Raw genomic sequence first — 21,999 nt, 5'->3', positions numbered from 1 at the left:
TAGCCAGCAGTGCTCCCACTGCTCTGTGTGTTTCTCACTCACATTAGCATGGTGCAGCAGGACCTCTTGCTGTAGTTTTGGTGAATTAACTGCAAAGGAGGAGGAAAAATACAGTTGTAGTTTAGGCTTTTTCTAAACACAAACAAAACGTGTTGTCCAAATCTCTGCCACACCAGTATGGTGTTCCTTGACTGCAAGTGCCTCAATGGATGCCAAGCAGATGTTTTGAAATGAATTTCTGCTGGGCTAGAAGTTTGTAATTCTCATAATAAATCACATTGTAAAACTAGTGCATGAATGGGTTAACATTTCCATTTTCAGTGTGTTACAAATAAATAATTTCTACATTGCAAAAATTTAGCAGAATAAAGCCATGTTCCACCTTTCAAGCTGTCTGTGAAAACAGCCTTTGTCAAAGTTCTTTATTACCAGCTTTATATTTGAATAGGAGGCTGAATCAGCTCCTCAGATTTTCCTTGCAGCTTATCAGGAAGTTTTCTGTGAACTTCAATAATTCCTGGGAGAGTAACCCCCAGCAAAAGGGGGAAAACTATCAGGTAGAAGATCTTCACCAGCATCTGTTCTTGCTGACAGCTTGGCCCTGACTAAATAGGTTTGAGATTATTTCCTCAGCCTAAAATGTGTGAGCACAAGAAGCCCACACCTTGTCCTCTCCAGTGAGAGATGTGTCCCCAAGTGCCATTGAGATCACAGTCCCTGCTTCTCATGGAAGGACTGGACACACAAATTTTGCACAGCACTCACCAGGCCAGCAGATGAACCCTCCAAGTGCTACTACCAGACTGTGTTCCATCTAATTAGCAAAGCAATTTTGTGATAGAATCAATTAATTACAGTGCCAGGCAGATGGTGACAGAGCCATGCAGTGTGCAGAGCTCTATCTCTTAAATTCATTATCTGGAATATTTATCAAAGTCACAAAGTCTTTCAATGCTGATAACATGCTTTACTGTGTAATTTTGGTCTGCTCTATTTCAATTTTGTTCCAATTTTTTCCCCCACCTCTGGCTTTCCAGAAACACAAATATCTTTCAGTAAGGCTGAAACAGCACTTATAAAACTGTGTTATGAGCAGTAATGGCAACTGGTGGTTATGCAGCACCTTAAAGAACTACTTCATCTTCTGGAACCCTGTTGGGAACTCTGTACACTAATTTGACTTTCAAACATACATGAAACTGGAAAATGAGAACCATTTCAGGTGCTTCTGAAAAACAGTTCATCCCCCAGCAAATGCCTACACGCAGGACTTAGGTACTTTTTGTTTCTACTCACAAGCAAATCTGTCGTTAGCTTTTGAGGTCATGGGATTTTTGGTGGACTGCAGCTGTACAGGGGTTCCCAGGGAAGCTGACTGTGTGCAACTTTATTTGGAAAAAAACCCAGCAATTCAGTCTCAGCTGTTAACTACCAGAACAGACCGGTCACCCAGAGAATTGTTATATTGTATACAACAATATTGCCACCAAAGTATTGGGATGTATTTCCTATTGCCCCAAGAAAACTCCCCCATCAGTCTGAAAACTGGCCAATCATTCCTGTCAGTGCTGGAGTTTTTAAAAAATGAATTGCAGAAGCATGGTAGGGTTTTGCTTTGGACTGGACTAGATCCTCTCTGATGGTATTTAGGTTTAAACTACAGCTGTGGTGTGAGTGTTCAGGCCCTTAAACAAAGCCCTAAATTCAGATTCTAGAATCCCAAAGCATGGAAGGCTGTGCTTTGTGCAGGTTTGAAAACAAAAAGCTTTCCCACTGCATATCCATTAGTAGGTTATTAGTCCAATTCTGGTTTTGGTCTGAGAAAAGCTTCTTTGTTTAAACAGTGAAATCAATGGCCAAGTTCCTCAGTCTGTTACAGGTACCCACTGCACTCACTGCAGGGGCTTCTGGATTGGCCTGTCACTAAGGAATATTCATGAGATCTGCTTCTTAAAACACTGGCAGCTCATCAGCCAGAAGCAGATTAATGACAGAGGGAAAGGGAAATGACTTTCAAAAACCTCCTGCCCACTCTGCCATTAGTGCCTAATTCAATATCCTGGATTCCTGTTCCTGGGCCTTGGAGGGAATCAGACCCTTTGTTCTGGCGTTGATAAAATCAGGTTCAGTGGTGTCTACAGCAGTGACCAGGAAGCCTCAGCATTCATCAGATAAGAGATTGCTTTGTATCAGCCATGCAGGATCTCAGGAATGAGAAGGGCAAAGCAAAATGAGATGCTAAGGAAGGAGTTCAGAAATAAATACTGAGGAAAGGGGAAACCCAAACCTGGCAGCTCTTTCTCAGCCATAGCACACCCAGTTTACTATCACAAAACTCATGGAAATCTCAGGCCACAGCTGTGAAAAGCCGTGGGGCTCTGAGAACTGTTGTGGGCAGGAATGATCCACGGGGTTTTGAGATCCACCAGTGTTGTGGGCAGTCTGGTCACACTGGAGCTCTGGCAGGGCTGTTTGAACAATCATGAGCAAATGGCAGGGACATCCCAGGTGCTCTGTTTGAGACAGGGAGACACATTCCCCAGGGCCTACACACAGAATGGTGCTTGTAAAACAAAGAAGATTCACAGTATTTTACACATCCTTTCATACCTAGGCATGTGCAAAAAAATCTTTTTAGCCAGCCATGGTGAAGTGAATTTTCAGGGAAGGAACAGAGGAAAAACTCAAAATCAACATCTACAATATCTATTGAGTAAGAGTGGACTTCGCAGGGAAGGAATCCTGTATTCCAGGATAGATTCCCATCATATGTTCAGCATATTGCTGCAAGATGGAAAACATCTGTGCAATTGCCACAAACCAGGCTGGCAGGAAGAGCCTGAACAAGTGGTGGATCAAACAAGGAGGATGTGGGAGGAGGGAATCTTTGTTCTTTTTGTAGCACCTCACACATGCAGTTTTCCAGCCATGGCTCCTGGACATGATAGCTGTGTAAGAATATCAGTCCCAGCGTGCTGAGCCACGGCTCCAAAATTCCTGAAAGGGCATCACAGTAACCAAGAGCAGCCTGAGAAGCCACGTGTGTGATTCTTGGAGAGGATTCCAACACAGCCCCAGTGTGTGCTTCCCACAGCTGATGTGTGCACACACAAACACACACAGCTCTGCACAGGAGGAGCTTCGTGCAGAAAGGAAAAATCAAATATAACTTGACACTTCCCATTTTATTAGTAATTAAACACTGCATAAAAAAACTTAAAATAATTCTGTTGTGAAGATTTTACTTAAAGCTCACGTTAGCAGGAGGTTTCTGTTTGTTCCAAGAGCTGCATCTCCACAGCCAAGCCCCCATACTGCCTCTCTGGGCAGCACCTCAGGCCTTGGGGAATCAAAACCTCCATCCCTCCCAGCAGATTTATAAAGTCATGTATATAATCCTGCCTAAAGAAAGTCCTCTCTAGGTGAAAAAGATAAGGGAAAGAGGAAAGGAAACAAAAAACCAAAACATCAGCATGCAATTCAGGGGCAGCTTAGGAAATAAATTCTTATAATCATACTAACTCATTTGGAAAGAAAAAATAATGTCAAAATCAAAAATAAAAATTTCATATTGCAGGATAAGTCCCCAGAATTTAGTAAATTTTTACCCCCCATGGCTGTCCTGGCTTTCAGAAACAGAGTCATTGCTTCCTAGCTTACTATGAGAGCTTAATTTTAGCACTCAGGAAGCAAAGCCCTTGAATAAAAGTATTGCATTTAATGTGCACCTACCATGAAATTCAGCCTAATGAGAAAGAACATGAACTGTTTCAAGTGTATTGCAAGTATGAATATATTTGCCTATTCCTTTTTGACTCAGTCAACCAGAATCCCCAGACAAAAAAACACATTCTAGTATTTTTCTTCCTCTCTCTTTTCTCTTTCCTGTGCTCTCTTTTCTGATTGAGGGTGGTTTTTGCTGTTAAGTCCCCTTGGATGGGAAGTAGAAGCACTTCTAGGACTTTACAAAAGCACTGTTGTGTGTGCATTCAGGGGAAGCTGCCCTGAGAAACCATGCACTGATTTGTTCCAATTGAGAAAACAAGCTAAAATTTCCCTGGCTGGAAGAGGAAATCAAATGTATGACCTTTGCTCAAGGGTTAGCCGCACATTTCTCAGAAAATACTCTTGGAAAAGTGGGGCTGACCTGCAGCACTTAAGATGTTCTTGCCTTCATCTCTCCTTTGTCTCTTCCTCCACCACTCATTTAGCATGAAGCTCATAAAGTTTGGAGCTATCTTTTTGGTGTCTCAGTTTACCTGTCTCCTTTTTTTTTAGGCTATATTTTCTATCTAGAGACTTTACTGAAACCATGAGAAAGTAGATTGAAAGGGTAAAATTCTGCTTCAGGTTTAAACATACATTTTCATGGGAAGTAAAGAATTCACCCCACTGAAGCCAAAGAGAATCACAACCTTTGTGATCATTGCTCCCAGTCCTAAGGGTTACATGAGTGGAGGCTTTCATCTCAAACAAATTCTACTTTATGGAACTTGACACTTCTCATTTTATTAGTAGAGTAATTAAACACTGCACCAAAGCTTAAAATGATTCTGTCATGAAGATTTTACTTAAAGCTCACATTAACAGGAGGTTTCTGTTTGTTCCAAGAGTGGCATCTCCAAAGCCAAGCCCCCAGATTGCCCCTCTGGGCAGCACCTCAGGCCTTGAGGATTAACAACCTCCATCCTCCATCCCTCTCCAGCAGCTTCATAGAAAGTCATGTAGATAATCCTGCCCATGGAAACCCTCTCCAGGTAATCCTGCCTGGAGTCCACCAGGATGGTGGAACAGAATCAAAAAACAAAAGAGAAGACTGTTGAGGAAAACATGTTTGAACACTGTCCAGTCTTGGGTTTTGGACAGTTCTTGTCCAAAAAGCTGATTTCAAGAGAGGCATGGTACTGTTATTTAAGCATCTACTGCATAAACATAGCAGAACTTGAGTTAAATACTATATATATATATATATATATATATATAGTATATACTATATACTATAATACTATATTTAATACTAGTATATTTAAATATTAGTATTAAATATAGTATTAAATACTGATTAATTAAATATTAAATACTGAAAACATTACATGCTAACCTAATGACTGCATTCTTTGTTTCCATTCATTTCATTGCACACCCTTGTAGAGCTGGTCAATATGAAGAGAAGGAATTTGCTATTTCACAGTTCTCTTGTAAGTTTGTACCCAGACTTCTCCATGTCTTTGCCAGCAGTTCCAGGGAAGGCACACAGACCTTCTCCAGATTGTCAGAGGCAGGCAGGTTCTCAGGAGGGGCACTTCAGAGAGGTTTAACCCCTGCAGATGCATCCAGGCTCTTCTTACTGCCCAAATGGGAGAGCAAGAAATTCCTGAAACAAGCTCCAAAGTGAACTTCCAAAAGCAGGGGAATATTTGCTCTTTATGTGTGGGATTCTGTCACACATAACTAACAGAGATGGGAAAACTTAGTTTTAAGGAAGCACTGAAGGATACACAAATGGAAGGGTTATCAGAGGCACTGACAGGAAAGAATCTAAACTCAAGAGGCCCAGACTGCCCCGTGCCTGCCAATTTCCTTCTGAGAAGTCATTTCAGCTTCCTTTAACTTCACTTCTTCACTCAGCAAAGGAATGTAACTGTACTGGTCAGCTCGGCAAATTGCTGCATCATTACCCTAGCACTTCTATGAAGCAACAAAATTATATTCCTTATATTCAGGAATACCTTTATTATAAATTCTTCCCTATCAGGAAAAACACTCAAACATCCCCAAGAAAAATATAAAGGGATGGGAGCAAATTAAAAACTACCCAATCAGCATCCAGTTTGGGGGCAACTGCATAAATCAGTTCTTATAAACATGCTGACTGATTCAGGCTTCCTAAGGTATTAGGCTGTTTGTTGGACTGGTAGTTTAGCAGCCTTTGTCAGGCAGTTAAATTCTGAATTCACTGCTACTTGTAATTCTTATTTCTTCTTCACTTGCATGGTCACAGGCTGTGACCCCCAGACAGGTTGCAGTTCTTTGGAGCATTCACAACATTTATCAGTGTTTAGTAGGAGAATGCTGTGGAAATCACCATCTACTGTTTCCCTGCCACAACAAAATGCAGCCTGTTGCCTACAAAAATCCTGCTGCTGGGCTGGTTATAAATTTCATTAATTACCTTAGGCTGGATTATCAACACTAATGACAACAATATCCTCTTCTTTTACAACTTCTCTTTATCCTTTCTAAGGATTCATTTGGAAGACTGCTTCTTCCAGTAGTTATGTTTATTTAGCATATTCTTCTTCTTTTATTTGCTGGCATTGGGTTTTATTTAATGAGTATTTTACTGGCTGCTGAGGGTCACTGTTTGTTGCCTGATACAGAAAATCTCCCTGACACACTACCAATTTCAGTAAGCAGAAATGAACAAAGAACAGAATTTCATTAGCCCTCGAGTTACTGTTAATTAGAGCAGAACTTTTATCTGGTTTTGCATCTCTAATTTGACAGTTTATCTTTACAGAGGTTAAAAGGAATAGAGGGCTTAGGAAATAACTACTGAGCACAGAGTTCTGGCCCACAGGAGACAAGAGAGACAAACCTGCAGGGCTGTGGGCCCTTTGCCTGCCCCTGCAAGCACTGACAGTGGCTGATGGAAACCAGGAGCCTTAACACAGGAGGAGGAGCAGGAACAAGCAAAGACTGCAGTGCCAGCTCCTCCTGAAATGGGACTGGCATTGTGATGATGACTCCCCTTGTCTCAGGAACTTAGAAAATGCTCAGTTCTGCTAAATACAGCCATTTTCAAGATAGATATAATGACAGTAAATTATCTGACTGGGTATAAAGAATGACCAGTTCTGTTTCATAGTGAGAAATGATCAGTAGCATTGTTATATTTTGAAATATATTAACATATTTCTGTAAATGGCTGTCCTCTGTCAGGGGAGAAGACAAGGTTTGAAAGTTTCTACAAAGCAGCCTCTAAAGGCTGCTCCATAAACCCACAAACACAGCCAAGAAACTGTTCTTGTTAAAGGAGTTACCTTGCTATGCCTTTCCCTTCATCTGTTACATGAATCTATGAATTTCAGCAAAAGCACTTTCAAACATTCTGGTAATTTTGATTTTTAACACTTCTATAATACAAACTTTGAAAACAAGAGAAGCCCAGCAGCAAGGCAAAACCCTCTCCCACAATCTAAAGGCGTGGAACCGTGACAGTTTTAGAACATGAATCTCACTGCCTCCTGAATTGGAAAATTATGGAGGAATAAAATCAAGGATGCATTTACAGAATAAAAATTATGCACATAAGAACCTTCCTGAACTGAGGCCCAGTTTCAATATCTTTATGAAAAATAGCAGACTCCAGTTTTTGGCACATTATCTTTATTAAATATGAGTTAGTGGAAAACACTATACGCTACAGAATTGAGAATAAGATGAAAAATATAGGGTGAACAGAGTAAATAGAAAACAGGCAGCAGGGCCAGGGGGCAAAACACCTCCTTGAAATCCTAAATTCAAATCTGCCTTGAGTCATAACTGAAATAATGTGTCTGGTTTCATCTAAGTGGCTTCCAGAAGAGGTTGGTTCCTATCATTGCATTGCAAAAGAAGTGTTTGTAGCTGCCAGGCTTTGTTCCTCAGAGGGGAGTGACAAATAAATGCATATTACATATAAATATACAAACAGGGCAGGAGAAAAGTAAATGGAGTGGTAGACAAGGAAATATTCTGATGTCTTTCCTTAAGCATCGCTGGTGAGACTCCCATTAACAAGAGCAATTCACAGAACCTGAAAATGATGTCTATAAATGCAAGAAACCCCAAGTACACCCTCTCTGAGGAGGGAAGTGGAAGTTACTGCCTCAATCCTTGTGTGTGGGATAGGCAGGGAAATGCACAAAGCAGGAATATGGGAAAGGAAGACCAAAAAGTTGAGGATCTAGCTCAGATAACGCTCCTGGCATTGATTCCTTCCCCACCTTTGTAACACACACTTCTTGTGAGTTAGACTGCAAAAGAGTCTGGGAATTAAGCATTCTTTCAGTGCAGCTACAGGGATAATAACAAATTTCTTTTCCATGGATTCAGTTGTCTGGCTCCAGGAGTTCTGGATTAATCTGAATTCCAGTTTGGAGTTGGAGCACTTGGTGCCCATGGGGAGCTCTGCCACCCCATCGTGGGGACATGTTTGTGCCTCTGGTCCAGAAAAAGGCCTGGGACCTGCCCGTGCATGCTCCAGGAGCCAAATCCAGGTGCTGATCCTGCTTCCAGAGTAAAATGGCTTTGGGAAAGGCTTCTGATGCCACCCTGGCCACGAAGGGCTGTGGAGGCAGAGCTCAGGGAATGGAGCTTGGCGGGATGCAGGCGCGGCTGAGGCTGGCACCGCTCCCTGTGTGACTCCACGTCTGCCACCAGGAACAAACAGAGCCATTCTGGGGATTCTCCAGCAAAGAGAAATGTCAGAACTGACACAATGTTTGCAGTAATAAGCTGTGTTGGCAAAATTCTTGTAGATGTCACCCGAATGTAAATGAACCCCGGTGAGTCAGGGAAGCAATCTCCCGAAGAAAGAGACACAGAATTTATTTGCATTCAGCACTGGATTACAAATCTCACTGTTCTCTCTCTTCCTCTCAGACTGAAACTGCTGGCTCAGTGTCAGCAGTGCAGGCATGCATTTGTCCTTGTTTTATAACTCCTTTAATACCCAGAGGATAAAGTGTGGATCCCTGAGCTTCTCAGGTGGCTCTTTTGCAGTCACACTTTGCTGAAGGACTCCTGGTTCTCTTTATACAGCAGAAATACGTGGAAGTGATTCATTGGTGCAGAAACACATCAGTCAGTGAAAATATAAGACAGATTAATGACTTCAATAAAATACAGAGAGGTCAATAAAATACAGAGAGGTCAATCCACAAACTTCTGTTGGGTTTTAAAAGTTTTCTTGCTCTAAATACCACACTGGAGACAGCGGGCAGCAGGGCTTTGCAAAGTTCTACAGAACCCCCATTCTGGAAATACTCTGTGGAACATAAGCTGACAAGAAGGACAGTTCACCTGAAAAAAATGCATGAATGAGACATTGCATTGCATAATGCAACATCTTCATTTTTGTTTCCCAGAGAAAGGAGATATCAGAATAAAACCAAAATGCCCAAAGGTAGTACAGGAATGTAATTCACATTTCTGACTTTTTAAGGAATATAAAGAAAAATATGAAAAATCTAACAGACATAAATGTCATATTTTCACCATAAAGAATAAGCAGCACAGTAACCCCCACTGCAGAAGAGATTAATGCATCAAAAAAAGAAAAGTGAAAACTTTTCTTGGAAATGGAGCTGTTTCCATAGCAAGTCTCTTTATTCCCACTTTCTATCTTCACATAAGCCATGTAATATTCATTCAAAGTAATTGCTCAGCTTTAGGAAACAGTGTGCTGGTAATTCATCCCTCATCTCAGGTCACAGCAAGTGCAGGAAGAATGTGCAGAAATAGGATGTGACTGAACAGAAAGCATGACAGAGATCATGTGCCACAGAAAGAGCCAGTGGGGTTTAAACTGAATCACAAGGGGGAATCCAGGGAAAGGCAGAGTTGTCACCAGCCAAAAGGACAATCCCTCAAATGCCTCACTCACACAAGTGTGGGTGTCATTCGTGGTGCCACCAGTGCCAGTGTCCCTGCAGCCCTGCCAGCACCTGCACAGCAGCCTGGCCCCACCACTGCATCCTAACAGAGGCCAGCGTGGGATCTCAGGAGTGAAGCCAAAAATGTCTCCATGTGCTAAAATCCTGCACATTTATGTTATTGTTTGGTGCTGGAGCACCTGCCTTATGAGCTAAACATTCTCATGGATCCAGTGGGGGCTGGTGCTGGGCTGCTCCTGGGCACTGATATCACCCCTTCCTTCTGAAAACGCAGAGAGCACTTGGATTCCAAGTTCCTGGTACATCCTCTGGTCTACTGAGACAGAAAAAGCTCTGTTGGCTCTGCAGGTGATAAATTCCTTCAGTGTAGTCCAGCAAGGGTCACCTCCTCCCGCTGTGTGTGGGGAGCTGACACAATCAAAATAAACCCACAGATTTTTCTCTTGGAACCCTGCAAAAGCCATTTGAGTGGTTATAGAGGAAACCACAGTGCTCTGCTCCATGTTCCTCAGGAAAAGAGGCACCTGCAGCCCCAGAGCTCTGTGGGGACACCTCTGCTCCCAGCACACTCCTCCAGGATGTTTTGTGCTGGGCCAGCAGCCCCCTCCCTCTCCCATAGGAAAACTGGCATCCAACAAATGAAATAAAACAGGCCTTAAAGTCAGCATCTCTCCTACCACCTTAGGGAAACTTGAAAATCCTGCTGCATTCTGCTAAGTCACAGTGGAAAAAACCCTTCATTTTATCAGTAGAAATTGCCAACAAGAGTTAGAAGAGCTCTTCATTAATGGTAAAATCAGGCCAATAACAGGAAAACTGATTTTGTATTAATCTTGATTTGAGATCATAGCAGAGCAACCATTTGTGATAATATAGTTCTATACACATTTGTAGGAGACAGAGATAGGCTTGATGTGCTCATATTGAATTTTCTTGAGTCAGAACCCAAAGGACAGTGTTTATAGAGTAAATAAAACCTTGAAATTAGATTTCCTTGCTTAAGGTTGCTTTTAAAGTTTAGGGGGGAAAACACTACTAGTAAGAACAAAAACAATGTACATGGTTCTCTTTGCAGAGCTTTTGGGTAATCTAACACTGATAAAGGGCAACATGGGGAATAAACACCCACCTTGGCGTGCTGTCTCCAGCCTCTCTCCAGGCAGGGTTTATCTCCAAGGGACAGAGCAGGGGAGCAGGAGCAGTGAGTTTCCTTCCTGAACCACAGAGCTCACCAAACACCCTCAGCACTCCCTGAATCACCAAGGCTGCCCACTCCTTCTCTAGGCTGCAGGCTCAGGTATTGTTAGCTCATATTTTTGCAACCAGGCATGTGTTTGTATCCTCAGCCCTGCCTTCCCTGGCTCAGCCCAAAAAATCTGGGGTTCCAGGAAACTCTGCAGCAGCTGCTACTTAGAAAAATCTGTGATCTCATTCACAGAAGGACTTAACAGGATAGTATTAACAAATGACACAGTGCATATGAATCCATCAATTATTGTAATAATCCAAACAACAGTGTTTTTGTTGTCTCACATGCTGTCAGCACAAGGGACATCACTGTGAAGTCCCTCTCCAGGTGCTACTCAGAACAAACTGCAGCAGGTCAGCATGCACTGGCTGAACATTCTACAGCTCTAACATAGCCCCATAAAACACAGTAATCACCCTTGTTAACATTTCTAGCACATTTCTCCAATTAATACCAATGCAGGAGCCATCCAGAAGGCAGGAGGAGTTCAAACAGGATTTTGTTGTTGTTGTTTGTACCTTCCTTGGCCAAGCATTGCAGTCTGTCCTTCATCTGCAGCAGCTAAAAGAGGCTTAAAACAAACCAACACAAATAGAAACCAAAATCATGTACAAACAACCAAAAACTGGTGCAGAGGAGCCATCAAACTGATTTGTCAGTCAGTGATGGAGTAATCACTGACTCCAAATCACATTCCCTTTCCAGCTTGCAGTGGAAGGCAGGAGCCTCCCTTCCCCAGGTCAGGAACCACATCTCTGTAGCACCTTTTAAAGACACCACCACCACCTTCACTGGGACCCCTCAAAAGACCCTTGTGATGCACAAGTCAAGAATGAGGAGTTGAAGGAGCTGTTTGGTACATGCAGAGATTTGAAGCCTTTTCCATTCTCATGGTTTTCCTCAAGCTTCAGGACAGCAGGCACTTTGGATTTTTTAAAAGACAAAAATATCTAAAATAATCCAAAAAGGATCCACTTCCCATTGCCATTCTAACAGGGCATTTTGCCAGTACAATTATATTTAGGATATATTGTGAAGTTCATGGGTTTATAACTTTGAAGGAGCAGGTGAAGAGTTACTTCTCAGAGGTAACTCACATTTAAACATTTAAAACATTATAAACATTTAAACATTTTAGGCAACAGGTCATCCTAAATTCACACCTCCATAGCAGATCCACACTGACTGTCAACTTTTTAATAATTAATGAGGCTCATCTCAGCTGTTTTACTATTTCACTTTCCAGTTATGATACCCACAAGAGCACTATCAAAGCTGTCACCCTGACATAGTGCTCTAGAAACCCTGGAGCAGCGTTTTCCCCCTTTTATTCCTTTCAGTGCTCCATCACTTCCATGAACAAGCCTTTTTCAGAACAGCACTCACTTTTCTGCAGCTCACACACCTGTGTGTCTACAGTGTCCTATAAAATAGGAACTATTTTCATGCTGTCAGTTTCTTCACAAAAAAATCCTCTCTGTCTACTAATGCAAAGAATAGAAAATTTCACCTCGTTTTTAATCTGAATGTCTCTTAATCTGATTGTTCATGCACCAGGAACTGAAGAGGTTCATCCATTCCCACCAGAACTGAAGAGCAGTGTATCCAGCAACTCTGAGACCCCCTAAGAGCTGGAGAATACAATTTACAAATCTAAGTTTATCAATCTCCTAATGCAAACTCTTTAGATTGCCCTCACATTGAAGGACATTCTGATTCTCCTGTAATGCAAGATTACCTTCAGGTAGGGAAGAAGAATGTTTAGGTAATTTGGATAGAACTCCTTAAGTGGCCACACCATGTGGGTCCTCTCAGCCTCATTAAGCACCTAACAAGGTAACCCTGATCTGCAGCACAGAGTTAAAATGAATAATTAAGGTGGGTGAGAGGAAATTGAAGAAGGGATTCCAGTTTTCTGTTGTTATTTTTTTCAGATTTGTTAATCCACAGTATAAAATCCTTGATGTTAGCAAGCATGTGGATTAAAATCCCTTTGCAACCATGTGTGATCAGGACAACAAGGACAGAAATTATTTCCTTTTCTATTACAAAGCTGTTTCTTTGTGTGTCTACCCATGCACTTGAAAGAGGTTAGAAGAATACATCAGCCTAGATACCAGCCTCCCTACCAAGAATTCCAGAGCTTTCTTCCAAAATTTTCCTTTTTTTTTTTTCCAGTGGGTAAATGGGAACAATTTAACAGACACATTTCCACTGTGGGTAATAACAGAAAGCAGCAATAGTTTGTGACCTTTAACACAGACTGAACTTCAAGAAGGTGGGAGCTGGATGGTATCCCTGGATATTTCCAGGCAGTATCCCTACAAAAGCTTTTATATAGATAGTTTTATTAGAACCACCCCTGCTGGGCACACTTATTTTCTGTGACTGAACTATTTTCTTGTCCCTTTTGTTCAAAAGGCCACAAAACCCAGCCAGCCTTAAACCCAGCCAGTGTTCCAGATTAAGGCATTGTCCAGGGTCTGAGGACACCAGAGGATCTGAGGACATCACAGGGGATCTCACCTATGTGCAGCACCATTCATTACAAAGACATTTATAAATCCTTTGGAGTCAAAATTTAATCAGCTTTCCCATAATGTATAATTATTTGAGTATAATCTCCAGAACAGTGGGCTCACAGAAAGAGGCCAGGTTCTTGCTCCAGCCTGACTCTGAATCCCTCAGTTATGACTCTCTCAGTCTCACTGGGTGGCAGCACAGAACAATGCACACTGCAATTCCTGTTCCTTTAGAAATATTCCCTTGTTTAAATCATCTTTGAACACAATAAACAGTTTCCTTGTAAGAACAGTTTGGAATACCTACAGCCTAGACTGTCAAGTGCCTGGAGAGGAAATGGTGCAGCAAGCACAGCTGATTCTCAGGATATCTGTAAAGCTCAGTCTTTCTCTGATGCTTTTCTCTGGGGACAGCTCAGAGCCCTTTGGACTTCCCAGCACACACAGAGCTGGTTCAGATGTTTATGGTAACTGCTGAAACAGGCCTTGAGGTGGGAACTGCATTTTCTATTTTAAATATTCACATGTACACACTGCAGTTTATATTGAAGGTGAATAAATGTCCTTTCCTAAAGGCTGGCCTTGGCTTAGGGGGAGTTTTTTAGGTGGTTTTGAAGTATTTCCCCTGGCACCTCAAATGAAAAGCAAATTACATTATTTAGAGCAAGGAACTGTGTGGAGCCTGTAAGAGGAGCAAGGCAGCAGAATGTTCTGCTGTCCCAGGAATAACCCCAGAGCCTGGCAGCTTTCCTGGCAGCTTTCCCAGCCCTTCAGGGTGAGTCTCCTCTGCTCTGGCAGCAGGCTCAGCCCTGCTGGACACACACAGGACACAGTGCATGGTACCCCCAGACACTGCAGGGACTCAGGGAATGGTCCTTGTGTGTGGCCAGCCCTGCACTCCCAGTGACCAATCCTTTCACCAAATGGGTGTTCTACAGAACCAATAGGAACTTCCCCCCCAGGTTTTTGAATAGTAATGTTTGAATGTTTAATTTGCACAGATCTTTCATTGTCCTTGTATTCCAGTGGCTCCTTTAGCAACAAAGAACCCAGGTGATTAAAATTGTCTCCAGAATCAATATCTGACTTGCCATTATTGACATCCCTGCATCTGTCTAAGCAGACATCCTGGTCCTGTTCAGGTGAAATCTGAAGGTATTAAATAATTTTTTTAATGGTATGAGAAAACCCCTTGATTTATGCAGGCAGATACTGCTGGGGTTTTCACAGATACAAATGATGATGTAAGTCACACTAGAGGCTTTGTGTACTCTGCAATACCATCACCATAACTCATGTGGGAGTGCAGAACACCACTGCAAACCATTTTAATTATATTTTAAAATTCATGTCACCTTGAAAGTAAGGCTGAGATAGTTCACATGTGATATCACCTCCTAAAGGAAGATCTTGGGAGTCCAGCATTTGTTAACAGGTTTTTATCTCAGCACCCCATTCCTTACACAACTCCCTGGATCAGTATTTCAGTCATCATTATTTTCTAAGCAGTAAAAATCAGTCATTCCTCTATGTGCTTTTTCAGTAGATCACTCCTACTGAAGACTGGCAAGGAAGCTGGAGAAAGAAATAGGATTGATTTTGATAAGAAAAGCCCTAAGTAAGAAGCAGCACAAGGGCACAAGCAGTGTAGGAGGAGTGCTGGGGGTGTGTATAGAAGGTGGATCTGGTTCCTCAGCTCAGTTCAGCCTCAGCATCTAGTTGCAGGTGGATCTTCATTATAGAGATTTGAGCCCTGTGAGCAGGGTAAGGACTGCTAAAGATGGTGACTGACAGGGCCAGTGGAACAATTCATTGGAACACCAGGAAAATACAAAACTCCATTATTTAAAAAGTCATAAATGGGAGGCAGTTTAATAGTGATCAGAAGTGGATAACTGATTTAGAGATTCATAAATGCAGATAGTGTATAAGTCAGGTGCTCACCAGTTGTGACTATTTGAGCTGGCAAGAATTTCATCACCCTTCCCATTGTCTCTATAGAGGTTGAGAGAAAAATCTGTAAGGAAAGGAACTTCTTTGTGGAAGGGTTTGGATTTTAGGTTTGGGGTTGTTTTTTTGTTGCCCCAAACATTTTGTTTCCTGCCTGGGCTCCATGTCCCATGAGCTGCCACCTGCCCTTTGTAGGTTACAGACAGAGCTCATCCTCCTAAAGACATGAGACATCCAGATCACAGTTCAAGCAGACTGATAAGGTAAAAGATAAAATAATTTGCTTATTATATTTTTCAAACCTTAAGAAATGTTACTATATTGCAACTTTTTTTCCTAAGTTTTATATGATAAAATTGTGTGCCAAAAAACCCAGAGTTTCTCACAATAAAATTCCAAAAATTGTAGGGTTTGCCCTGTTCAAGTCACTACCAAGCTAGGTTGGATCTGAGCTTATGAAGGTAACTGTAGTTTAATGGATAAAAGAGAATTCTCATCTTACTTATTTCCAAGCCCTAATGCAGAGTTTCTGAAAAAAGTAATAGCTTTGGGTCCTGCTTATAAAACTGTATTAGTTCCAAGTCGTTTGAATATGAAAAAGTAGGGGGAAAATATTCCTTGTCTATCAGAAAGTGTGCTGTTATACTTGCAGAGTGATTTATTTCCCTGCAGTGGTATTTATCCTGTTGATAAAAGAGACCATGGATCTGAAAATTTGAAGATATTTCCTGTTAATTTGAAACAGCACCTATACAAGCTGCTGTGACATCAACATAATACCCTAAAGCCACAGCAGCTGAAAAGATTTATTTCCTGAGCCCTTTGCAGCCACATTCTCTTTGCTTCTGACATTCTCAATTTGCAGGCTGCTGGAGATCCAATCTTCCTCATTCTGGCTCTATAATAAGGATGTCAATGCAAGAAGAGACAAAGCCATTATCTGATAGGCAGCAGACAGGATGAAAAGGCAGAGTTTGCTGTCCTGGGGGAAAGGCCACCCTCTCTGCCTTGGAGGAGCTCCTCAAGGTCATGGGCAGCTTTTGTACCTGGCAGGATGTCCCACATTCCCTTCAGCTCTGGGCATCAGATAAAACTGAGCCATCCCAGCACACAGTCTCAGGTCTGAATAAGGTTCTCATTTTTAACTATTAATCAGTGAAAAAATCTTAATCTGATTAAAACATATATATGCAGTAAAAAAGTACAAAGAGACTGAACTGCAGAGTGCTGCAGAGAAACTGACTCTGAATTCACAGGTTAATGGCATTCATGTGAAATGCTGAGGTATCTCCCACAGCAGCAATGAACAGGAAAGATTAGTTAACCATTTGTATAGAAAGATTTACCTCAAATTTAGAAATAATAATTAATATCCTCTGTTTTGGGAACTGGTCAAATGTCATTGGTGCAGCAACTGACAGGAAAAAATGTATTTATTCATTGATTTTGTTAAATAACTACTAAGTGTCAATTCCAGAAGATAAGAAGAGGTAAAGGCTTGGAGCACTCCCTATAGAGTAATTATTGAATATCCATTGTAGCTTAAGAGGCACTTTAATTTTCTGTGTGGAAAGCAGAAAAGCCTAAGTAACAGGAGAACTTTGTTAGAGAGAACCAAACATGCTCCTGGGCCTCCTAAACTGCAAATTCCTCTTCCCATACTATTTGCATGGCTGTTGTAAAACTGCTTTATAGAGAGGGCATTTCCCAGACTGTTCTGGTCATCCACTCATTTCTCAACTTCTCTACAAGAGAATAAGAGAAATACTAAAGGACAAATAACCTGCCCTGTTCTGAGCACCCTCACTGCTTCCTTTAGTCCCATAAGCAGATGACACCCTGGTATTTATCAAGCCTAAGTGAAGTTTCAGCCTTCCTCAGGATCCAATGGAATAGCTTTGAATCCAACAGAGACAATTTGAAGGTTCAGCTCCTGTGAGCCCTTGTATTCAGTGCTGGAGTGCATCCCTCTGCCCCTGGCTGCAGGGATGCTCCTGTGATCCAAACCCTTTCCCTGCTTGTTTTTGTGCTGCACCTCCCTTCCTCCTTTCCTGTGCCACAGAAACAAGCAGTGCAATTGCTGCTGATTTCCAGAGATTTATTTCCCAGGGCAGCAGCAAGGTCCAACTCTTGGCCAGATTAAACCATCCTGAAGCAGGAACTGTTCATAAAGGCAGAATCAACAAAATTTTGGATCATTGCACTGATTTTGTGTATCTGGGTTCCCCCAGCTCCTTCCTGACGTCTGTCACTTACCTTCCTGGATAAAGAGACTGCATAATCCAAGGGACTGAGAAAGTAAGGATATCAGAAATGTGCTTTAAATGGGTTTGGTGCTTGAGATGTTTTGCTGCAATTCTTTGAAGGCCAAAGGACTACGAAGGGTGCTCTGCACCATCCTAAACTGACCCCAGTACTCCTTCCCTGTCCTGCACCCTGTGTTACTGCAGTGCATTTAAAGGTCCTGGGAGGTGCTGGATCACCATCCCAAACAGATCCACTGACCCAGAGGGTGCAAGGAATACTCCTGTTCTGTCCATGTGCTGCAGCTCTAGTTCAGGGAGTCAGCAACAAGCCCACCCTGCCCTGAGGACAGAGAATCCCAGGCTGGCAGGGATGAAGAGGTGAATAATTCTAGACACAAAATCTTTCCAGAACACATCAGCACTCCTTCAGGAGCTGGTCATGACCTTTCAGCCTGAGAAACAAAACCACTCCATGTCTCATCATCTCCACCAGTCATAGCATGAATTATCATCTTTATGAAGATGATACATTGGAAACCAGGGAAAGAGTTTTGGTTATCTTAGCAGAATCCAGCTCTAAAATCATCTCAAAGCTCATCAATTCCAGAGGCCATTGCAGCCTCACTAGAGCTGATGTGCCTTCAGGACAAAAGGAAACAGAACAAGACCCCAGCACCACCAAACTCAGCTCAGTGTGGAGAGGAGACTCATTTATGTGCAGGTGCTTCCCTTCTCTCTCATCTGAGGTACAAGCAGGTTAAAGGCACTGAGGAAGAGAGAAGCCACTCCTAAGAAAGGGCTGAATGTTGGGAGAGCCAAGCTCTCAGGACATTTCACCCTGCCAGGACCTGACCCAGCTGAAACTTCCCCATCACTTATGGCCAAGTTAGAAAGGGGCAACCATCCTTCAAAAGGAGTGAGGAAGAACAATATGCACCCAAAAACTTGGGCTGTTCCATACCTCCTTCAGTTACTTTCCAACTGGTTTGTTGAGATGCAGGAGCACTGAGTAAAATAATATATTGTGATATTTAAGGGATTCTTCAAAATGTTAATTTATTGTCTGACACTGAATGGACAGTCCAAGCAATTTTGCCCTGGTGCTCACTCTGAAGTCAGTATTCTGTCAGCCCTGTGCCAGTTGTGCAGTTTCTTGTTACTTACACAGCTCCCATCATGATAAAAGCCATACTGTGTACATCCAATGTAAATCATACCTAGAGGATGAGATAAAATATATTCATATTTATGTATGTATTGTTTATAATTTGCAGTTTCATGGGAAAGGATACAATTTACCTCAAAACAAAAGTGTTAGCACTCTGTTAGTGCTGTTATATTTATGGGCTTCACATATATTTGCAGATACTTCTATTCTGAAGGAAAAACCATAGCATTTTTTAAAGAAGAAATGCAGTTTATCAAAAGAAGATTATTTTGAATAAGAGGAGAAAATTTATAATGTGAGGTTTTTTTGCCAGAAGTAATATAAACATCTCTTTTTTTCCCCCCCCACAAAATTCAAACCCAAAGAATTTATATCAATGCAGCATTCTGCTGTTGTCACGGTAGTAAAATCTGGAGGAGCAGACTCACAATGTCAAACTAAAAATGGTGCCACAGGAGAAGTTGATCAAGTACATTTTGTGTTAGGAGCTGGGCTAAGGGGACTCATTCATTCCTTCTAATAAAAGCAATATTGCACTATAACTTGTCCATATGAGGGAATGGGTTCAGTTCAATTAAAAGCATAAAAAAACCCAGAAAGATTCATGCTGGTGAGAAACAATAGATAAAACAGACAAGACTTGGGACAGCCAAGGAAGCCCTGAGAATGTGGTGGAAAAGTGAACAAAACCACACCACCTCTACACCAGTGCAGGAGAGTATTTTCTGTATGAAGGCTCTTGAAGCTGTTAAACTTCTATAAAGCAAAACAGGTCCAAATATCAGTGCTCACACTGGGTGGCACCACAGGAATCTCCCAAATAGGCAGTGTGGATATTCCAGCTGGCTTCCAGAACTGGGAAAAAAATAAAAGATAAATAACCTTAGCCAGGTCCTTCCTGTTTAGAGGATCATTCTGAATTTGTCCTAATTTTTTAAAGAGCTGAAAACACCACAGCCTCCTTCCTCCCTCCCTGACAGCAGTTTATCACCAATTGCATTTCAGTGCTATTTGATATTAAATTGATGACCACAACCCTGACAGTTTGTGGGGCAACCTCACACCCCAGGTTCATGTTCTCATCATTCTGACAACAAAGTTGATTCTTCTTTAACCTTTGCAAGTCAGCCAAAATCACCAATAAATTTCCTGCCACTACTTGCAGATCAGGTGTTAATCCCTGCAGCCAGGATTTAAACTGCCACTCCTGTGATATTTGCATCTCTCAAAGGCAGAATTTGGAAAAATCTGAAGAAACGAAGCCATGGAAAGTGAGTGAGGGTGTGTTGGACACATTACCAACAGAGATAGCTTAAAAATTGTAAAAATGAGAAATGTGATTAAAATTTTGCAAAGTTTTGGGAATTTGAGTTCTAGCACAAGGGCCCTACCCCCCCAAACATATCCCATACCCAAACCCAAATCCCACACCCAAAACTTCTTTGCACTGTGTATTAAGCAGGACACTTGTCCATAACCTTTGATTTAGTGCTACAGCATCAGTTTAATTCTCAGAAAATTCAGTCTTGGTTTTTGTCACAAGACACTTGTGAAAGCTCAGCACATTTCTTGGCTGGCTGTCCTAAATGCCTATAAAGATCCTCAGCCAACAGCCAAGTGCTTCCAGAAAATGTACAGAGGTCCACTAAGTGCTAATTCCCCTGGGTTTGTGTGAATGTTTCTGCTTGCTTGTCTCAATCTCAAGCATCAGCCAGTGAGAACATCCACTGGCTTGGAGCCTCTGCCTCCTTCCTAAACTTACTGTGACTGCAAATCATCGAGTGGTGCCTCCCAAAGGAAAAGAGCAAACATTGCTGAGAACTCTCTGATAACATCTATCCTTGTAAACAGCACTGCACTTCCTGAAACATCAACTCACTCCACAGAATGCTCAAAAGAGAAAATTTTATTAGCCCTGATTTCAGCAGAAAATAAATTCTGGATTTGTTCAAGAGGCACACAGCCAGATATAAAAATATATCCAGGCCAGATTCGACAGCCAAGTTTGCTATATGGCATCTCCAGCAATTTTTTTGCATCAATAAAATGTTGGTTTCCTGATGCTGAGCAACTAATGGGAGGTTTTGTTTTAATTTGGGGTGAGAGGGGTATTCTATCTGCTAAAATCCTGAATCCTTTTCCCCATAATGTCTTCTATTTACCTTCCCTGTATTGGCAATGCAATCCCCCATAAATACATCTCTGGGCAATTAATTCCCATGTATAATCATGCTATCAGCTGATTCTCTAAGGAAATATTATTGTTTAACTTTTGATACTGTCTCTGTGGCTTGTCTCAAAAGGATGTTTGACTTGGCAATAGATCACTGCAGTTATTCTCCTTTAAGAACATTTATTATTGAACTCAAAAGTACATTTATCGATTTTTTTATTATTTTTTTACCAGAGTAAAGCAGTTGCAGCCAAACAATCCCACTCTGGATGAGTCTCTTCCTGCACTACAAGTCAGTTTCTTGGGATGCTGACTCTCCTCACAAACCAAAGGAAACTCTGTGCCACAAATGCTCCTTTGGCTCATTCTTGCCCAAAACTTTCTCTGCAAAATGTTGGAACCTTCTTATACCCCTAACAACAGGCAATTCTGTTCCTCTTGGAGCTCACTTTTGGAATTTCCACTTTCCTCCTTGTGCACTTCAGTTCTTCCAGCATCAGTCAGTTCATGGTACAGAGCATCTCGGCAGGAAGAATCCATCAGAGTTGTGGATCACACAGCATCGCTCCAGCAGGATATTCCCAATGAGCAGGGGAGCTGTGTTCCCCTGCAGTCAGTTCCTGCAGCCCCAGGAATCGGTCCAAGAGCTGCCTTTTCCCCAGAGCAGGAGCTGGTGCAGTGGCCGAGGCTCTGTGCACCCCCTGTGACACTTTTCTCTCTCTCTGTCTCTGCACAGCGTTTGCCTCGAACCAGAGCAGCCCGTCCAGCGCCTTCCCCAGCCCCGCGGAGCACGGCGGTGACAGCAGCCTGCTGGTGTCCCCACTGCTGGTGGCAGGGGTGGTCATCGGGCTGGTGCTGTCCCTGTCCTGTGCCACCATCGTGGTGGGCAGCCTGCGCAAGGACAGCCGGCTCGGCCAGCCGCACCTGCCCAGGGAGGCTGCGGACGGTGAGGGAATGAACGCGGGGAGCGGGGGCAGGGAGCAGCCGGCACGGTGTGCACGGCTGGGAAATGCAGTGAAATAATGCGATAAA

At 42.3% G+C, this 21,999-nt stretch overlaps 1 protein-coding gene across 1 annotated transcript in view; it reads left to right on the top strand.

Moving 5' to 3' along the window:
* The window catches only part of LOC107209957 (protein BEAN1-like), a 48,984-nt gene that overhangs the window by 14,395 nt on the left and 12,590 nt on the right, over nucleotides 1-21,999 (top strand). The window contains exon 3 of the mRNA XM_015640175.3: nucleotides 21,704-21,913. Coding sequence (XP_015495661.1) covers nucleotides 21,704-21,913 — 210 coding nt within the window. The remainder of the gene's footprint in view (nucleotides 1-21,703; nucleotides 21,914-21,999) is intronic.

The sequence above is a fragment of the Parus major genome, chromosome 11 (genome assembly GCF_001522545.3).
Source record: "Parus major isolate Abel chromosome 11, Parus_major1.1, whole genome shotgun sequence".
Classification (NCBI taxonomy): Eukaryota; Metazoa; Chordata; class Aves; order Passeriformes; family Paridae; genus Parus; species Parus major.
This window is presented reverse-complemented; position numbering and strand designations above follow the sequence as displayed.